Genomic DNA, 16,330 nt, shown 5'->3' on the forward strand with positions numbered 1-16,330 from the left:
AGCACAAGACACGCAGCGACATCGACAGCTTTAAAAAAGGGCGTAGATTTAAATATTATTAAAAGTACGGCTGGCTGGTCGAAAGACTCGTTAACTTTTGCAAAGTTTTATAATCGGCCAATCGTTGAGGCCAAAAATTCATTCGCTGAGACAGTTTTGCTAAATTGTTAAATATAAAAATTCTTTTTTCCTTTGTACAACTTCGACTTTACTTTGTTCTCAACTTAATATATGTTTTGACTATTTCAAATAAATAAAATATTACTTCATGTAGCTCTAAACATCTACAAGTTATCTCGAAAACGAAACTCGGAATATAATTGATCGATTAAACGAACTTACCTGTTGTGAAGTTCAATCGTAATTATATAAAGAGTTTCGTTGAGAGAACCCTTAAAAAACTATTATCCCACCCGTAAAATATTATGTTTTAAACTTTAAACTATATGGCGGAAATGGTGACAAGGAATGTATAGGTGGTAGACTAATCGTTCCTTTTTAGCTGAAGATCGTGGCGACACCATAGGCGGACTAGCGGTACTACAAGTTATCTCTCAACGAAACTCTTTATATAATTACGATTGAACTTCACAACAGGTAAGTTCGTTTAATCGATCAATTTCAGTCCATTCTTCCGGCAGGGAATATTACCATCAGGCGGACATTTCACTATGACCATAATATTACAGTTATTTTACCGGGTAATATTACTGTAATGTTACGTGCTACATGGGAAAGGGATATATATGCAAGTTATGCAAGTAACTGAAATTTTTTTCCATAGCCATTGCGTAGCCGTGAGGCTTAGTGTAAATGCGTGCGATTTTAGGTTGCGTTAGATATATAAGTTAGGTAGGGTTCGAATCTGTTGTTAATTGTAAGTATGAATATGATAAAAGAGTGAAGCTTATGAATAATAATAATACACATGTAGAGTGTTAATCACTTGAAAAAATATTTTTTGAACGCACTGATTATTTTATTTTAATTTATTAAAATAAAACGAGACCATATAGCTCTCTACACCAGCATTTTTTCGTTACGACGTGGATAGACGCGCAAGCGCGCCGGCATTCCTTTCGACTGTCGGTATGAGGCGCGTCATTGTGTGGGTACGGATTACTACTATTCCGAGTTAAAATCTTTACTAAATAGTAATAATTGCTCTGATTCGTAATAAAAGTTGCTTCGCGCAGAGTAATAATTGCTCGGGACATTTTAAATATTACTCGGCCTTTAGTAAAATTTAGATTCCTTGAAGTAAATTATACTTTTTTAAAAAAGTAAAAATCGTTTGAAAACGAAGCAAAAGTTACTATTTCTTGAGCAGTTTCAAAATTACTACTTGAAAGTAGTAATTTTTCATCGAAAATAGTATAATTATTACTATTTATTTTTCTCCGTGTACTATTAGGTAATACTAATAATAATAATTATTCGTAATAATAATTTTAATCCCAGTTTGGCTGTTGTGTCTAAAATATTTGTAGTTTTTATTGTAAAGTTTAGTTTTTAGTTCTCTTGAAAAAAAATTGTGGTTAACTTTTCAAACGTATTACAATTGAAGGGCTGGATGATATAATGTGTTACGCGCCATTCACTTAACATGGCGCGTAACGCACCTTATAGCATCCAGCCCCTCAATTAGTTTTCATGATCAGAAAATAAAAATATATGTTTATACCTCAAGAAGAAAGTGTACTGAACACGTATGTATTTTGTATTTTAAAAAAAATTTCTGATTTCAAGATTATTATAGCTTTTTGTAATAACACTGGTAGACAACCTCTCAATTTTGAGAAAAACGGGATCAAAGTATCAAAAATGACATTTTTGGCACTTTTTGAAGGACTATACAAAAAGAACGCGACGTGATAAAAAGCTCAAGTATGGCCTAAATGAGAGCTCGAAACCAGAACTTTAACATCCAAAAGCAAGAAACCATGTAGAAATATCTCAAAATTGTGGGGAACAACTTTTTACCAATTTGTCCTATATTATATGATCGCTAAAATAATATCTGTTAGGCGCGCACGCGGTAAAAAGTTGTTCTCCACTATTTTAAGTTATTTCTACATGGTTTTTTGCTTTTGAATGTTAAAGTTGAAGGTTTGAGCTCTCATTTAAGCCATATTTGAGCTTTTTATCACGTCGCGTTCTTTTTTTATAGTGGTTCAAAAAGTGCTAAAATTGTCATTTTTTGACACTTTGACCCCAATTTCTCAAAATTGAGACGTGATGGGACAATTTCACTTACAGATTCGTAATCTACGGCAAAAATCCTGTAAGAATCAATATTGTTTATTCTTGTAGCAACATTTTGTCGAACAGTGTAATAGCCACGGTGGGCTTGAACCAACTTTTAAAAAAAAGTATTGCGAAATAGGATTTTTTTGTGTGAATTCCAACCTAGGCGTTTTTGAAAAAAGTAATTTTTAGTATTTCTATCGTGAACTGTGTATACAAGCACTTTAAAAAAACGTACCAAATCAAATTTAATTTCAACTTTCATGAGTGTACTATAGTATTTTGGATCGCAGAATCTGAATTTGATGTGGGATTTAAGATTTTCAAAATAGCAGATCCAATATGGCGACCAAAAACTTTAAAAATTATTTAGATCCACTTGAAACTCAATACTTGGGGGTTTTCGGGGTCGCTAATTCTGAGTCCAATGTCAGTTTTTGAAAAATAGAAATGGTGGATCCAATAAAGTGAACAAAATTTTTAATATGTTCTAAATAAATGTTAATTTTAATTCTAAGTGATGTCATTATTTAAAATATAATCTTGTTTGTCTATTTCCTTTTTTAAAAAAATTAATTCTTTCAAATACGGACGTTCGGATTCAGATTTAGCAATCCCAAAAGCTCCGAGTAATGAGTATCAAGCAAATCTAAACAATTTTTAAACTTTTTGGTCGCCATGTTGGATCCGCCATTTTGAAATTCTTAAATCCAACATCAAATTCAGATTCTGCGATCCAAAATACTATAGTACACTCATGAAAGTTGAAATTAAATTTGATTTGATACGTTTTTTAAGGTGCTTGTATACAGAGTTCACGATGGAAATACTAAAAATTACTTTTTTCAAAAACGCCCCGATGGATTATTTTAATTTTTTTTCAAAATACTCAGGGAAGTCTCCAGTGTTGGAATCCACAAAAAATCCCATTTCGCAAGACTTTTTTAAAAGTTGATACAAGCCCACCGTTATAGGCATGAAGGGAAAAAACGCCAAGCACAAAAAAATCTCCTCAAATTTATTTGATAAAACAAATTAAAAATTACAAAAGAAAACTTATGAAGAATGTAAATTAATTTTAAAAAATGGAGGACTAATTTTACATTCGTTGGATTTCGCGTGGACGTATAAATAATAGGTTTAAAATTCGTGAACAGGTATACAATTTTTTTAAATAGTTGATAAAGTTTATAAAAAGATTTTTTCAATAATAGAATATTTAAAAATAACATTATTTTCATATAAATAAATAAACAATTTGAAAAAATAAGAATTATTAACATCTTTTACTTTAATCACAAAGTGGTTTTTGAACCCCACCAGGTGAAGTAAAAAAGCCACTTGCAATTTTAGTTTCGTAGAACACGTACAGCTCAGTCCTTTTATAATCTTATCCAGGCCGTTTCTACACGGAGAGAAATCTGTTGCTCTTAGCGCATGAGCAGACGTACTAAAAACGCATACACACCACCATGCGTAAGTTGCAAAAAATCCATGCTGATTTTTCATGGATTTTGAGCAACTGTGGCACCACTGATCTCAATATTAACTGGATGGGCGATTGCTGTAGAAAAGTGGCTTCCGGTGTGAAAATAATTAAAACCTTCGTCGTCATATTTTAGATGCCGGAGAAGCAGCGTAGAGCGGCTTCGTTTGTGTTAGTTGCCGTATGAGTGTGCTTTTGATATAGTGTGTGTGTGTTTCCAAAGTTTTGACATCTCAACCCTGTCGAAAATTTCACCAACAAATGTGGGTTTCATGATGTTTGAAAATAGTTTTATTTTGCTCAAACACAGATCTCAGTATCTTGAAACACACTTCTATAATTAAACATATTTTAAACACACTTCTGACATACTTTTTATAGTAAGTAAATCATTCATTCAACACTATTTAAACATGTTACTCACATTAAGAGTAAACAGTCATAAGACATTTTCTTGACATACATATCAGGGTTCATACCATGTTTTGAAAACACTAAGTTCACAAACTATTGTATATTTTACAATGAACATACTTGAAACTATCTTTTGACAAACATTTGTATGTTTGTTCAGTATTACTAAACAATGATTTCACATGCTTTGGAAAACAATGAATCACTCGAGTTGTATGTTAATAGTATGTTTAGAGAACACTATCTGAACAAGTATGAACACGGAAAGAAAGTTATTTTCAAATTTTATAAAAATATTTTACAAGTGTTGGACAAAATGCGACAAAGGTAAATATTTATATCAGAAGTATTAAACTTTAAAAAAACTTATATGATATTTAGTAAAGTTATATCAAGTATCATAAACTTCTAACAAATTTTAATATAACTTTACTAAATTTTATAAGTTTTTTTAAAGTTAAGTATTTCTGATATCAAAATTTACCTATATCGCATGTTGTCCTACACTTGTAAAATACTTTTATAAAATTTGACAATAACTTTCTTTCCGTGTATATGTTTCATTCGTATATTATTATCCCAGCAAACACGTTCTATAAGTATTCCATAACAGTGTGGTCACCGAAGTGGTCACAGTGTTATAGGACACTTGTTATAAATTCATTAATTAAGCTTAAATTTATTGCTTTAATATTTCATTTAAAAATTAACTTTTAAGCCTTTTCTTATACTTTTAACTTTGAAAATTAACATTCTTCAATAACATAACATGTTAAATATAATGTATATTATACGTAAAATAATTATACTATTGTTGCAAATACAGTATCCTTTTTTTAAGTTACATAGCACATTTTCATAGTTCCTTCGTTGCATATGTAAATTCTAAACTTCCTTTCATGAGCCTCCGTGGCGCAGTTGGTAGAGCGTGTGATTTCTAATCCACTCCTAGCTGCGCCTTGCGTTCGAGACCTCGTGATTGTAAATATTTAGATAAATAGCGAAACAAATTTTCGTCGACAGGTATAAACATTCCAAGTATATATGACATGCGAGAACAGAATGGAATATTTTTTTACTGTAATTTAAATATTTTTTTAATGGCAGATTACTATAAAAAAATAAAACTTTAAAAAGGTTGTAAAGAGAATGTTAAGTGTGTGTTTAATTAGTAGATCAGGGTTTCATGAATGTGAAGAGAGTGTTTCAAGAGTATTTTTACCTGAACATTGTGTGTTCTATAAACACACTTCTGACACACAATTCAGTGTTTTCCAAACACTCAAAGCGTTCCAAAATACACGGATTAGACACACTTTATTGTGTTCACAAACACATAATCGACACACAATAAACATTCTATAAAACACTATTTAAACACGCTTTGTCCAAGATATTTTCGACAGGGAAGTGCTTTAATAATTTTAATTTAACTTTTGTGATATAAAACACAGACAAGGTGTTAATTTGTTTATATTGTGGAAAAAAAGAAGCAAAGGGTGTTTCCTTTCACATGAATGTACATATTTAAACAGTAAATACATATTATTGAAGTGTATATTTTTAGGTTATATTTTGTTTCCTTTTTGCGTAGAATATTTTACACACTTTTGCGTATTGTTAAACACATATTAGTGTAATGCTGAATAATTTTAGTTTCCTTACCGAATTAAAAAAATATTGTTTTTAATCAATTGTTATTTAAAAAATAAAAATATTATTTCAATAATATTTGAGTTTATATAATGTTTGAATACTAAAAGTTCTTTTTACTATATTAATTAATCAGTTTTTAAAATAAAATAAGTGATTAATAAATTATTTAATTAAGAAAGTAATTGACGGTTAATTAATTATTAAATTTAAAAAATTTGCTAATCAGTTAATTACTTTTCTATACAGCAAAACGTATATCAATCTTTCTTTCTTTCTTTCACTTTTATATTCAAAAATTTCCGCCATTTGTGTAAAAGTGGGCATCTAAAATGTGGCGTTTCCGGTCTTCTAATATTTTGCAGTTTTAGATACAGTCGCCCATCCAGTTATATATAGAGATCAGTGTGTGGCACAAGCTGTGCAAAGTTAGCACTGGCCTTTGCAAAAATTAGTCTCGTGCGTTATTCGTAGCACTTTTCTCTCCGTGTATGATATTTCAACATAAATATTTAAATATATTAGATTAATATTCTGAAGTTATAGCTATAATGTAAAGGCAACTAGCCTGTATATTCTCTAAAATAAAATAAAAATAATCTAGAAACAATTAATAACTAAGCTTTCAGCACTAATTGGAATTTTGAAAAAAATGAAATATTCCGATTTTGTAGCGTAAAAAGTAAAATAGTGGCTTTTTTCACCCCACTTTACTCTAGTTATTTAACCAAAACGCCGTTTTTACGAATTGGCACTTTTGCGAAATGTCCTTTTTACGAATTACCACTTTAAGAAATTGTTGTTTACTGATTATTTATTATTTTATTTATTAACTTTTAAAAATTTTAAACAATGACAATTAAAGTTACTTACAATTTCGAGATTTATTGTCTATCAGATTTACAATAATGAGGCTACAACCAGCTTTACGTCGCTGCTTTACAGGTAATGCAATGAGATGAGCTTTTCAGTTCGTTCTTAGTCACTTTTAGCACTAAAAACAACTATTTCGAAAGATTATTCTACAAACTCTAAAAGTTCTTTCTGACACTGTACCTTGATACAAAAGAAAGCTTGTGTAACATGGCAATTCAATCAAATGTCATTTGGAGAATATGCATGCGCCTCAAACGGCGGGTTCCGTACACCAATACCAACTTATTAAAATCATTTGGTACACAAACATAAATGAAAAAGGAAAATATAAGCATGGCATGTCTAATGTTGTAAGCAATAAGTAGAGAAACCAATTTTGAAAATTTGTTGTGTGTGTATTAAAAATATATCTTTTTATATAGTCTATAGTATCTTTTTATAAACTTTCGTATTATTCTAGAATGTATTTTGAAGTTATTTATTTATTGTTCCATAATGAATCTACATATAACTGAAATTTTTTAAATAAATTTTGAATAAGTTAAACTACAGTCTTATTAAGCAAGATTTTTTCAATATGTATTTGTTGTACTATGACACTTACCAAAATATTTTAAATAGTTTTCCACTAATTATAGTAGGAGATGTTAAAAAACCGCAAATTTACTTTTTATTAATATTGCACATAAATTGTTATTTTTTTATACCCATGTATAAGCTGGGTTTCCAGACCCAGCTTAAGAATTTACGTACATATTAAACTTAGAAGTTAATGAATCAGAAAGTAAATATTCTTTAGCGGAAGTAGATGAGAAATACTTTTTCCTCTAGATCCGAAGGACCCAACTCCAGCACGTGGGGGTTAATATAATAATAAATATCTTTTTATAATAGATGTAAATGTTTTTTGGATTATTTAAATTTAGTATATGATGTTTTTGTTTTTTATTTTAAATATAATCCACTTATTTATTTTCCTTTTTTAAAAATACATTAGCTTTCGCCCGACAACAACGACTGGGCCCGCGGGTTATTTTAAATTTGTGACACAGTAGGTCCCTGTTTTATCAACCTACAGTGATAAGTGTTTTAATATAAAGAAAAATTTTTTCATTCCTCTAGAGATAACTGTTCATACATAATTTAACCGCACGTGTTTGCTAAGCAGAATGTATCGTTGTAAATACATTATTCGGCAACCATTATGCCTTACGCATAATACACATTTAATTTTTGCGCTAAAAAATGCGCTTTTGGAAAAAAATAAATTTTTTTTGTAAATTATATATTTTTTTAAATTGAAGGAATTAATCCACTTCGGTAAGTTTTGAGGTTATGATATAATTTTTTCAAAAATCTAATTATTCATTCTTCACAAAATAGAATATTTTTTTATTATATTTTTTATTTAAAAAATTAATTCTTTATATCTTTTTATATGAATTTATATGTATTCTCTAGAATTCTCATCTGAAGAGGCCCAACGTTGTCGGGCGAAAGCTAATATATTTTTAAAAAAGAGAAATAAATAAGTGGATTATATTTAAAATAAAAAACAAAACATCATATACTAAATAATTATATTTTTATTTATACATTATGATTTATGAATAATTGTAATTTATTTATTTAATCAAGTACCCTGGCTAAAATGTGTTGAAAGTTGGAAAAAGTTTCAACGAATGGAAAATTTTTCTCCTTTGATTACAGACTGAAGAGACAAGAGAGGTTTGTCACATGTTGTATACTGCTTGGCCAGATTATGGAGTACCTCAGTCGGCTAGGGCTTTATTGCAGTTCCTTTCGTTAGTACGACAACAGCAAAATTCACTTTTAACTAATAGAGGCGATACCTGGGCTGGACATCCTCGCGGACCTCCTATTGTTGTACATTGCAGTGCAGGTATCGGCAGAACAGGTAAATCATTTACAAATAAGTTACTTTTCATCACAAATTTAAGGAATATCGACTGCAACAGTCGCATTTGAAAGTTATAGTGACAAATAGAGGGGGGTAAGATAGTAAGATTTTTTAAATCAATGCATAATATCTCCAGAACATAGTATTAAAATTTCAAATCAATCAGATTAAAATTAATAGAGTTATGAGTGTTTTAGGTTGGTATCAGTATCTTACTAATTATAGGTTCAAAATTCATTGCCTAGCAAAGGTTGCTAAGGGTCAGTTTTTTATAACCATTGGTTACAATTTTTTTGCCTAGAAACGGTTGCTAAATGTCAGTTTCTTGGAAATCATTGTTTATAATTTATTGTCTATCAATGTGGCTAAGTGACAGTTTCTTAGCGACCATTTAGGGGAGAGTAGGGCAAAATGGGGTACTTTTTGGAAATTGGCTGTTTACAAAGAACCAAACGAATAGACCGATTCAACTTACCTTAAAAAAATACCTTAAGAAATATAATAATACCTAATAATTATACATAAATTAATTTTTCTCTCAATTACACTGAGAAAAATGGTGTTCGCAAAGGTCCCAGCCGGATGAATTATACACGGAACGGCTTCTCCCGGCCGGTCAGCGGGCGGGAGAATTCCAGTTCCGAGCCGGGTGCCAGCGCGCTCCTGGCCTAGTCACTAATCGGTAGAGTGCCCGTTTTCATTTGGTTGGCAAGTGGTTCCCTACCATTACAGTTACACCTGCGTCCGGGCTAGGATCCGCGCCGGTTGGAAATTTCCGCCTGGGAATGCGTTTTAATCCAGTTTTCTGATACGTTGAAACGCCATTAAAAAGTATTAAAACACATTTAACTTTATTATTATGAATACGAAGAAACTATTCTGAACATTTCAAAAGGAACTGATTGATGAAAATAATAATGCGGAACTAATTAGTATACGCTTCAAATTCTGGTTTAATTAATATTTAAAACTTAGGAAAAACACAAATCAATACTGAACTTCTTTATTCAGGCACAACGATTTTGGGGCAGTACTGCTCTTAATGCGAATTTGGGCAAGTGCACGGAAAAAAAAAGTTCACGAATCTCTCGTGAACTAGTATATCACTTTTGGATGGGACACAAAATTCTTGAAAATTAACAAACACAGTTCGTCAAAATTTCATCAACTCCTTCACTAGAAACATAGTACGGTTTCCGAACTTTTCGTCAAAGTTAACGAAAAATTCGTGAACTTTTAAAAAATGCTAGAAACAAGAAAAAATAATTTCCAGACACTACTTTTTTATAGTATTTCACTTTATTTGATAACTTGACGCCTATTACGCACCCAACTACACAGAATACACAATTTTATCGCCATTAAAATTCGTAATTCGCTTCACGGGATTCGAACCTAGTACCTATACCCTATAACATAATATTTCTAACAACTAACTGCCACGGCTAAATCTAGATACACTGTCCTTCGACAAACGAAACGATTAGCTTTGTCTGCTGTAAAACTCAGGACCGTGCAAAGTAGAAAAAGTCCCTTATCGTAACTTTTAATTCATTTTATGAATTATTTGTTTCACAAAGGAAATTAGCAAACAAAAATATTCACTAAGTAATAAAAAACACTGATTCTAAATAATAACTTTCATCAAAGAATTTTCCCGAATGTAAACACCGATGACACCGACTGAATGATGAATGCTTGATCAGCCATATTTGATGCGCATTACGAACTGCGCATACTACTGACACTCGCGAGTTCACGATTTTTTCGTGAACTTGTACCTCTACTTTTGACGAACTACTCTTCCTTAACAGTTCATCAAAAATTCATTAACTTTGTTTCAGTTTTTCGTTGACGTTCGCCATTTCTAATCAAAAGTGAATGAAAATTTTGAAATTTTGTGTCCCATCCAAAAGTGATATACTAGTTCACGAGAGATTCGTGAACTTTTTTTTTCCGTGTGAGTGCGACAGATTCAGTGGGTGCTGTTAATTAAGATATTGCACGCCTTAGAGTAAAAAAGGCACTAAACAGTATCTTACCAAAACTTGCGTCTGCATTAGAGGAACATAGTTAAGGTTGGCCCACCTTTTGACTTTTTGTTTGTAACTTCTTTTTTTAAACAAGTTCATTTCATGACCATTTAGCTTCCTCAATATACCAATTGCTTAAGGATTGTCACCGGCAATATAAGGAAATGAGAGAAACGTATAAAAATTTGACAGTTTGTTCTTTATATTGTTTTAGAAACATATGATTTTTTTCAGAATTTTTTATCACGTAGTTTTTTCTTAAAAAAATAAAATAAATTTGCAATTTAACATAGGCTCTTATGGGAGCTCAGATAAATCTTTGAAAAAGAATATGAAGGAAATGAGAGAAAAATCTGTGGTTTTGTATATAGATAGACAATGTCAAAAAGTTTAAACTGGAAGAGTTTAGAAAAAGTTTACCACAGATTTAGTGAATAAATAATTAATTAAGTTTTTGTTTTCATAACAGTAATAATTGTATAAGTATCAAACATAAAAACACATGAAAATGTGGCAACATCGCAACAACACATAACCAAAAAAAATAAAAATTTGATCTGTACACTTGAAATTAACAATATTCCTTAAACTTATAAGTCAAGAATTTTATGTTTCTTTTGTATCATAATTATATTTCACATTTGTTTATCGTAATTTTCGTGTTTTCAACACTGAAATGGGAACTATCCCCTTGCCCCTCACCACCGCAGTGACAATCCTTAAAAGAGTGTTGGAAGGTGTCGAAAATTTTTAACTAACACAGTCACAGTCAGTGTACATGTGAGGGGCCCCTCCGAAAAAAAGACGATACTGACCAGTTAAAATGTCGGTTTCTTTGCGAATTACATATTTAGACAAATTTTGTAAAAAAACGAGAACACTTTTTCAAAATATGAGAACGTACATTGAGTAGGAATATATTTTACTATTTGCTCGCGAAAACTGGATTATATTTGTTTCTAAATGTGCCCGTAGTTTGTAAAATTGGAAAGTATTATTTACCGATGAAATTGAATAAACTTGCTGTCGATCGAAATGACACCTATTGGTGCTGGAGCATGATGTTTTGTTACCATGAAAATGAGAATTACCATGCGATAGTGAACAGTAGTTGTCACTGACAAGTGAGAGTGCATCACAGTGAAAAGTCGTGATCTAAAGATTGTGAAAAGAGAATAATATTCCGGTGTTTTTGAAAAGGAGAATGTCTGGTAAGTATAAAAATTTGTGTTTATTTATATATGTGCATATAGTTCCTTAATAATTTACAAAACTTCCATATCTTTAAATATTTGAAGAATTTGTTTATTTTCAATTAGCAGATCTAATTAAATTATTGCTTGATTAATTCTATGTGCATGTAGTTTTTTTGAGGTTAGATTATTCTTATGAATGTAAACAAATACTCTCTCTAACAAAATTATTCAATTGGCAGTTAATTATTACTCTGTATTATGTTTTCTTCAAACAACAATTTTTTTTCTCATGTACTACTAAAATAAATATATTATTATATTATTTGTTTACAGAAAAATCATCTAGGAGAAGAAGAAGCAAGAGCGGAGGCCGGTGCCGTCGCGAAAGGGTTGAGGCCTACAAAGAGGTGGTAGAGAAGGAGAAAAGTAAATATTACTTTATTTATTTATAAATTTACTCATTTATTTGTCATTTTTAATCAATTTTTATAAATTTATTTATTTAAAAATTGAGAACTATAATGTAATGGTGAAACGTATTCTTTATAAAAAAATGCAATTTTTAAAAAAATGTTTTCTTATATAATTGAGGAAGTAAAGTGAGTATTTTATGTCTGCAGTAAATTTATTATATTTACATTGTGCAAAAATTTAGATAATTATAATATTTTCAGATGACGCAATTGTGAAAAATCCTCTCTCCAATAGAAATCAAAAGGAAAAAGGAAATGGGTAAGAATTTTTTTTTAAATTTAAAGTTTTTGAATTTATCTGTAATAAATGGTTTTGAAAAATGAAATTTATGTCTAAAACAGTAGCTTTTTCAAATACCAAAGTAATAGATTTTTCACTTCAATAATGTTTTCTTCAACAGCCATTTGATCGAATTTCAAAAGTTGGAATTTTTATTTATTTTTCCAAATTTTTTTATGCTAATTTTATCGAATTGACTAAAATTTTAATGATTTTTTTTAAAGTAAACAAAATATTTAATTTTTAAAAGTTAAAATATTTTAAAAATTGAAAATAAATCGGATAAAAAAATATTCGTAATTTTAAAAATCGAACAAATGATTATTTTAACTTTAGAAATATAAAAAAAGATTGTAAAAATTTGTACATAAACAAATTCACGTCAGATATTAGTCGATTTTTAAATTCAGTCAATTGTATTTTTAATTATATTTAGGAGAAGAGTACATGCATATTCTTTTCTGTAGTCAAAAAAATGTTTGGGTTTTGAATTTTAAAGATTTTTATTCTTGACACAAAAAAGCTATGTTTATTTACCGATAACTTGAAAATTATCAAGTTTTCAAAAATTTTATAACCTGAAAAATATTTACATCTTCTGCAACTTTTAATTAACGCTAACAAAGAAATAGTGATTTTTTATTTAGTAGACAACAATTTTGTTATAAAGAAATTAATTTTTTTCAATTTAATGATCCTCAAGTTTTGAACGTTCAAATGAACGAAATATTTTTTGTTGAAAATATTTTTATGAATTACTAATCACAAAAAAATTTACAAACTGACATCTTACGTTTAGAAACTCAGTAATTAATTTTTTGGATAGAGACGCAAAATAATTGCAATAAAAATTTAATTTATTGAAGAAATAAATAAATTTCGTTCATTTGAACGTTCAGAACTTTAGGATCTTTCAATTTACTCTTTCTTTGAGAAAGAATAAAATAAATTATATTTTGATTTCAGACTTCGTACTTGATAATTAATTTTAAAAAAGTAGCTTTTAAACTAAAAAAAGGTACATAGTAAAAAAGTAGCTATCGAAAAATTAAACTTGACGAAAAAAAATCGTTTTACACACATCACTAAATTGACAAAAATCCCATTCTATATTTTATTTTTCTGACTTTTTTTGTGGCATTTTATTAAATTCTTTTTAAAATCATTGAATTCCTAAAAAGTATTTAATTATTTATGAAAATAATTGAATTCTTGCAAATGATTTTATTAGAATTTTTTTAAATAATTGAATTTCAAAAAAGAAATTTATTGCTTTTAAAAATGATTAAATTCTTGGGACGAATATTGTTATTTATGAAAATATTTTAATTTTAAAAAGAATTTTATTAAAATGTCTCTATAAGTAATTGAATTTTCAGGAATAATTTTGTTATTCATTGACATAATTGAATTCTTTCGAAGAAATATTTATGTAAATAATTGAATTCTTGGAAAAAATTTAAATAAAATTGTATTAAAAATAATTGAAATACTGACATGAATTTTATTATTTATGAAAATAATAATTGAATAGTTGCTTTAAAATTCTTAGATGAGTTTTATTATTTATGAAAATAATTGAATTTTGGATGAATTTTATAAATGCATTTTTTAATAATTGAATTCTTTTGCAAAATTTCATGAAAATTCTAGATATTGAAAATAATTGAATTCCGAATACTTTTTTGAAAATAGTTGAATCATTTTAAAGAATTTGATTATAATTTTTGTGAATTGTTGTTTGATTTCTAGTATTAATGAATTTAATGTTCTTTAGTGGAAATTCTCAAAAAAATACAAACAAAAATAGTACCTTTTAGTGTCTTGAATCTAAGAAAGTACCCAAATAGTAGCAAATCGTAAATAAAAGTAGTAAATAGTACCTTTCAATTTTATTTGTTTATAAAAAAAGTTATTTTAACAAGTTAGTTTATTAGATGCACTCATATCCTATTTTCAAATTATTTTTGTCATTCACGTAATAAATCAATGAAAATTTAAAAAATTCATAATTTGAAAAATTTGTCCACCTATAAAAAAATACAAATATATATTTAAGGTTTTTTTTATTTATACAAGAAAAAATATGTTTATTTAAATTTAAAAGTTCAACTAAAATCTAACGTGTAATCGCTTCCATAATTATAATATTCTTAATAAATAAAACTGCTTCTTTCGTTTCAGGAAGAGCGATGCTACGAAAAATGGTCCGAATAGGAGTAAAGAGAATGAGAAAAATGGGAGAAAAAGAGAAAATAGATTTGAAGAAAGAGGGAGAGAATCTAGTGGAAGAGGAATTATAAATAAGAGAGGATTCGGAGGTAGGAGAGGATTTGGAGACAGAAGAGGGTTTGGGGTCAGAAGAGGATTCGGAGATAGAAAAGGATACGGAAATAGAAGAGGATTTGGATATCACAGAGGAGACGGAGAATTTGAAGAAAGGGGATATAAAATTGAAAACCAAAGAGGTAGAGGAGGTGGATTTAACAAAGGTCGAGGGGGGCATAAAGAACCGGGTACTGTTAACTACATCACCTGTAACAATGTTTTTTGTTAATTGTAAAAATAGATTTTTATTTCATTATACTTCCTATAAAGATTCTTTTATTATTATTTTATTAAAAACCACGAGTACTTAGGAAAAGATATAAGGGAATAAATATAAAATTGACAAGAAACATTTTATTTTTTATTTCAAATTTTGACATTTTTCTATAATCTGAACCTAAATATTTTAAGAGGTTTTAAATTTTGAAAAATGCTAGAATAATTTTTAAATTTACAAATATGAATCAAAATTTACAAACTATTCTTGCTTTTCTTGAATAGAAATATTGTTACTTTTCCAGGATGTTTTACAAAGTTGCCTCGCCTATGATCGATTTCTCTAAAGTCCCCTGAAATCAAGAAAATCACAGTCGCTTAGAGAACACATTATCTTTACAGAAACTTATCTTTAGGAAGCAAAAGCTGTTGGTAAATTTTACCTGTAAACTTAAGTAAAGTAAGCATTGTATAAAATGGTGAACCCATACCAATTCAACTCTCTATCCGGCGTATGTTCAAACCGGGCCAATTCCATGATACGAAGAAGACACTGCTTGGGATACCGAGAATTATCCATTTCATATATCTTATTAACCCAGGCTAATGTTCTTCTCATTATATCACACGACAATGGCAATCTACCCGCTTCTAATCGAACAGCGTAATTTGGTGTATTTCGAGGTAAAAATAATAATTGTTTAAAAAATAAAGCTGGATTTTCTCAATATCCTCGACATGATTTGTGCCCCAAATTTCGACAGCATAAAAAAGATTACTTTTTACTAAACCATCAAATAGCTTCGTATACGTCACCCATGAGTCAGCCTTTGTACCATAAATTACACGCATTGACGCTCCTATCGCAGATTTTGCTGTGCTGACAAATTTTCTCATTGCCGTCAAAAAGTTTAAATTAGAATCAATAGTTACTCCTAAGTATACATACTCATTTACAACTTCTATTGTTTCTTTGCCAAATTTAAAGGACTTAAACAAAAAACAACTATTTTTGTTTTATCGACATTTACATTTAATTTATTTTCACGACAATAGAGACGCAAGGCTTCTAGCTTTTTTGAGAGCTCAATGGGAGTATCCGAGAGCAGCACCAAATCATCTGCGTATGCCAAAACGAGAATTTCTACAATACTAGTGACCAATAAACCTCTGCAACCATTTTCTATTAAAAATTGTTCCAAGTCAC

The 16,330-nt window shown here is 29.2% G+C and overlaps 2 protein-coding genes across 3 annotated transcripts in view; both read left to right on the top strand.

Annotated features, from left to right (window-relative positions):
• The window catches only part of LOC122505304 (tyrosine-protein phosphatase non-receptor type 9), a 514,941-nt gene that overhangs the window by 470,195 nt on the left and 28,416 nt on the right, over positions 1-16,330 (top strand). For both annotated transcript variants that reach the window (XM_043616814.1, XM_043616815.1), the window contains one exon: positions 8,387-8,594. In XM_043616814.1, coding sequence (XP_043472749.1) covers positions 8,387-8,594 — 208 coding nt within the window. The remainder of the gene's footprint in view (positions 1-8,386; positions 8,595-16,330) is intronic.
• LOC122505312 lies at positions 11,726-15,225 on the top strand. The gene is made up of 4 exons (XM_043616823.1): positions 11,726-11,841; positions 12,160-12,252; positions 12,501-12,558; positions 14,764-15,225. The coding sequence occupies exons 1-4, from the start codon at positions 11,835-11,837 to the stop codon at positions 15,134-15,136; spliced, it is 531 nt and encodes a 176-aa protein (XP_043472758.1). The 5' UTR covers positions 11,726-11,834; the 3' UTR covers positions 15,137-15,225.

The sequence above is a fragment of the Leptopilina heterotoma genome, unplaced genomic scaffold (genome assembly GCF_015476425.1).
Source record: "Leptopilina heterotoma isolate Lh14 unplaced genomic scaffold, ASM1547642v1 Lhet_352, whole genome shotgun sequence".
Lineage (NCBI taxonomy): Eukaryota > Metazoa > Arthropoda > Insecta > Hymenoptera > Figitidae > Leptopilina > Leptopilina heterotoma.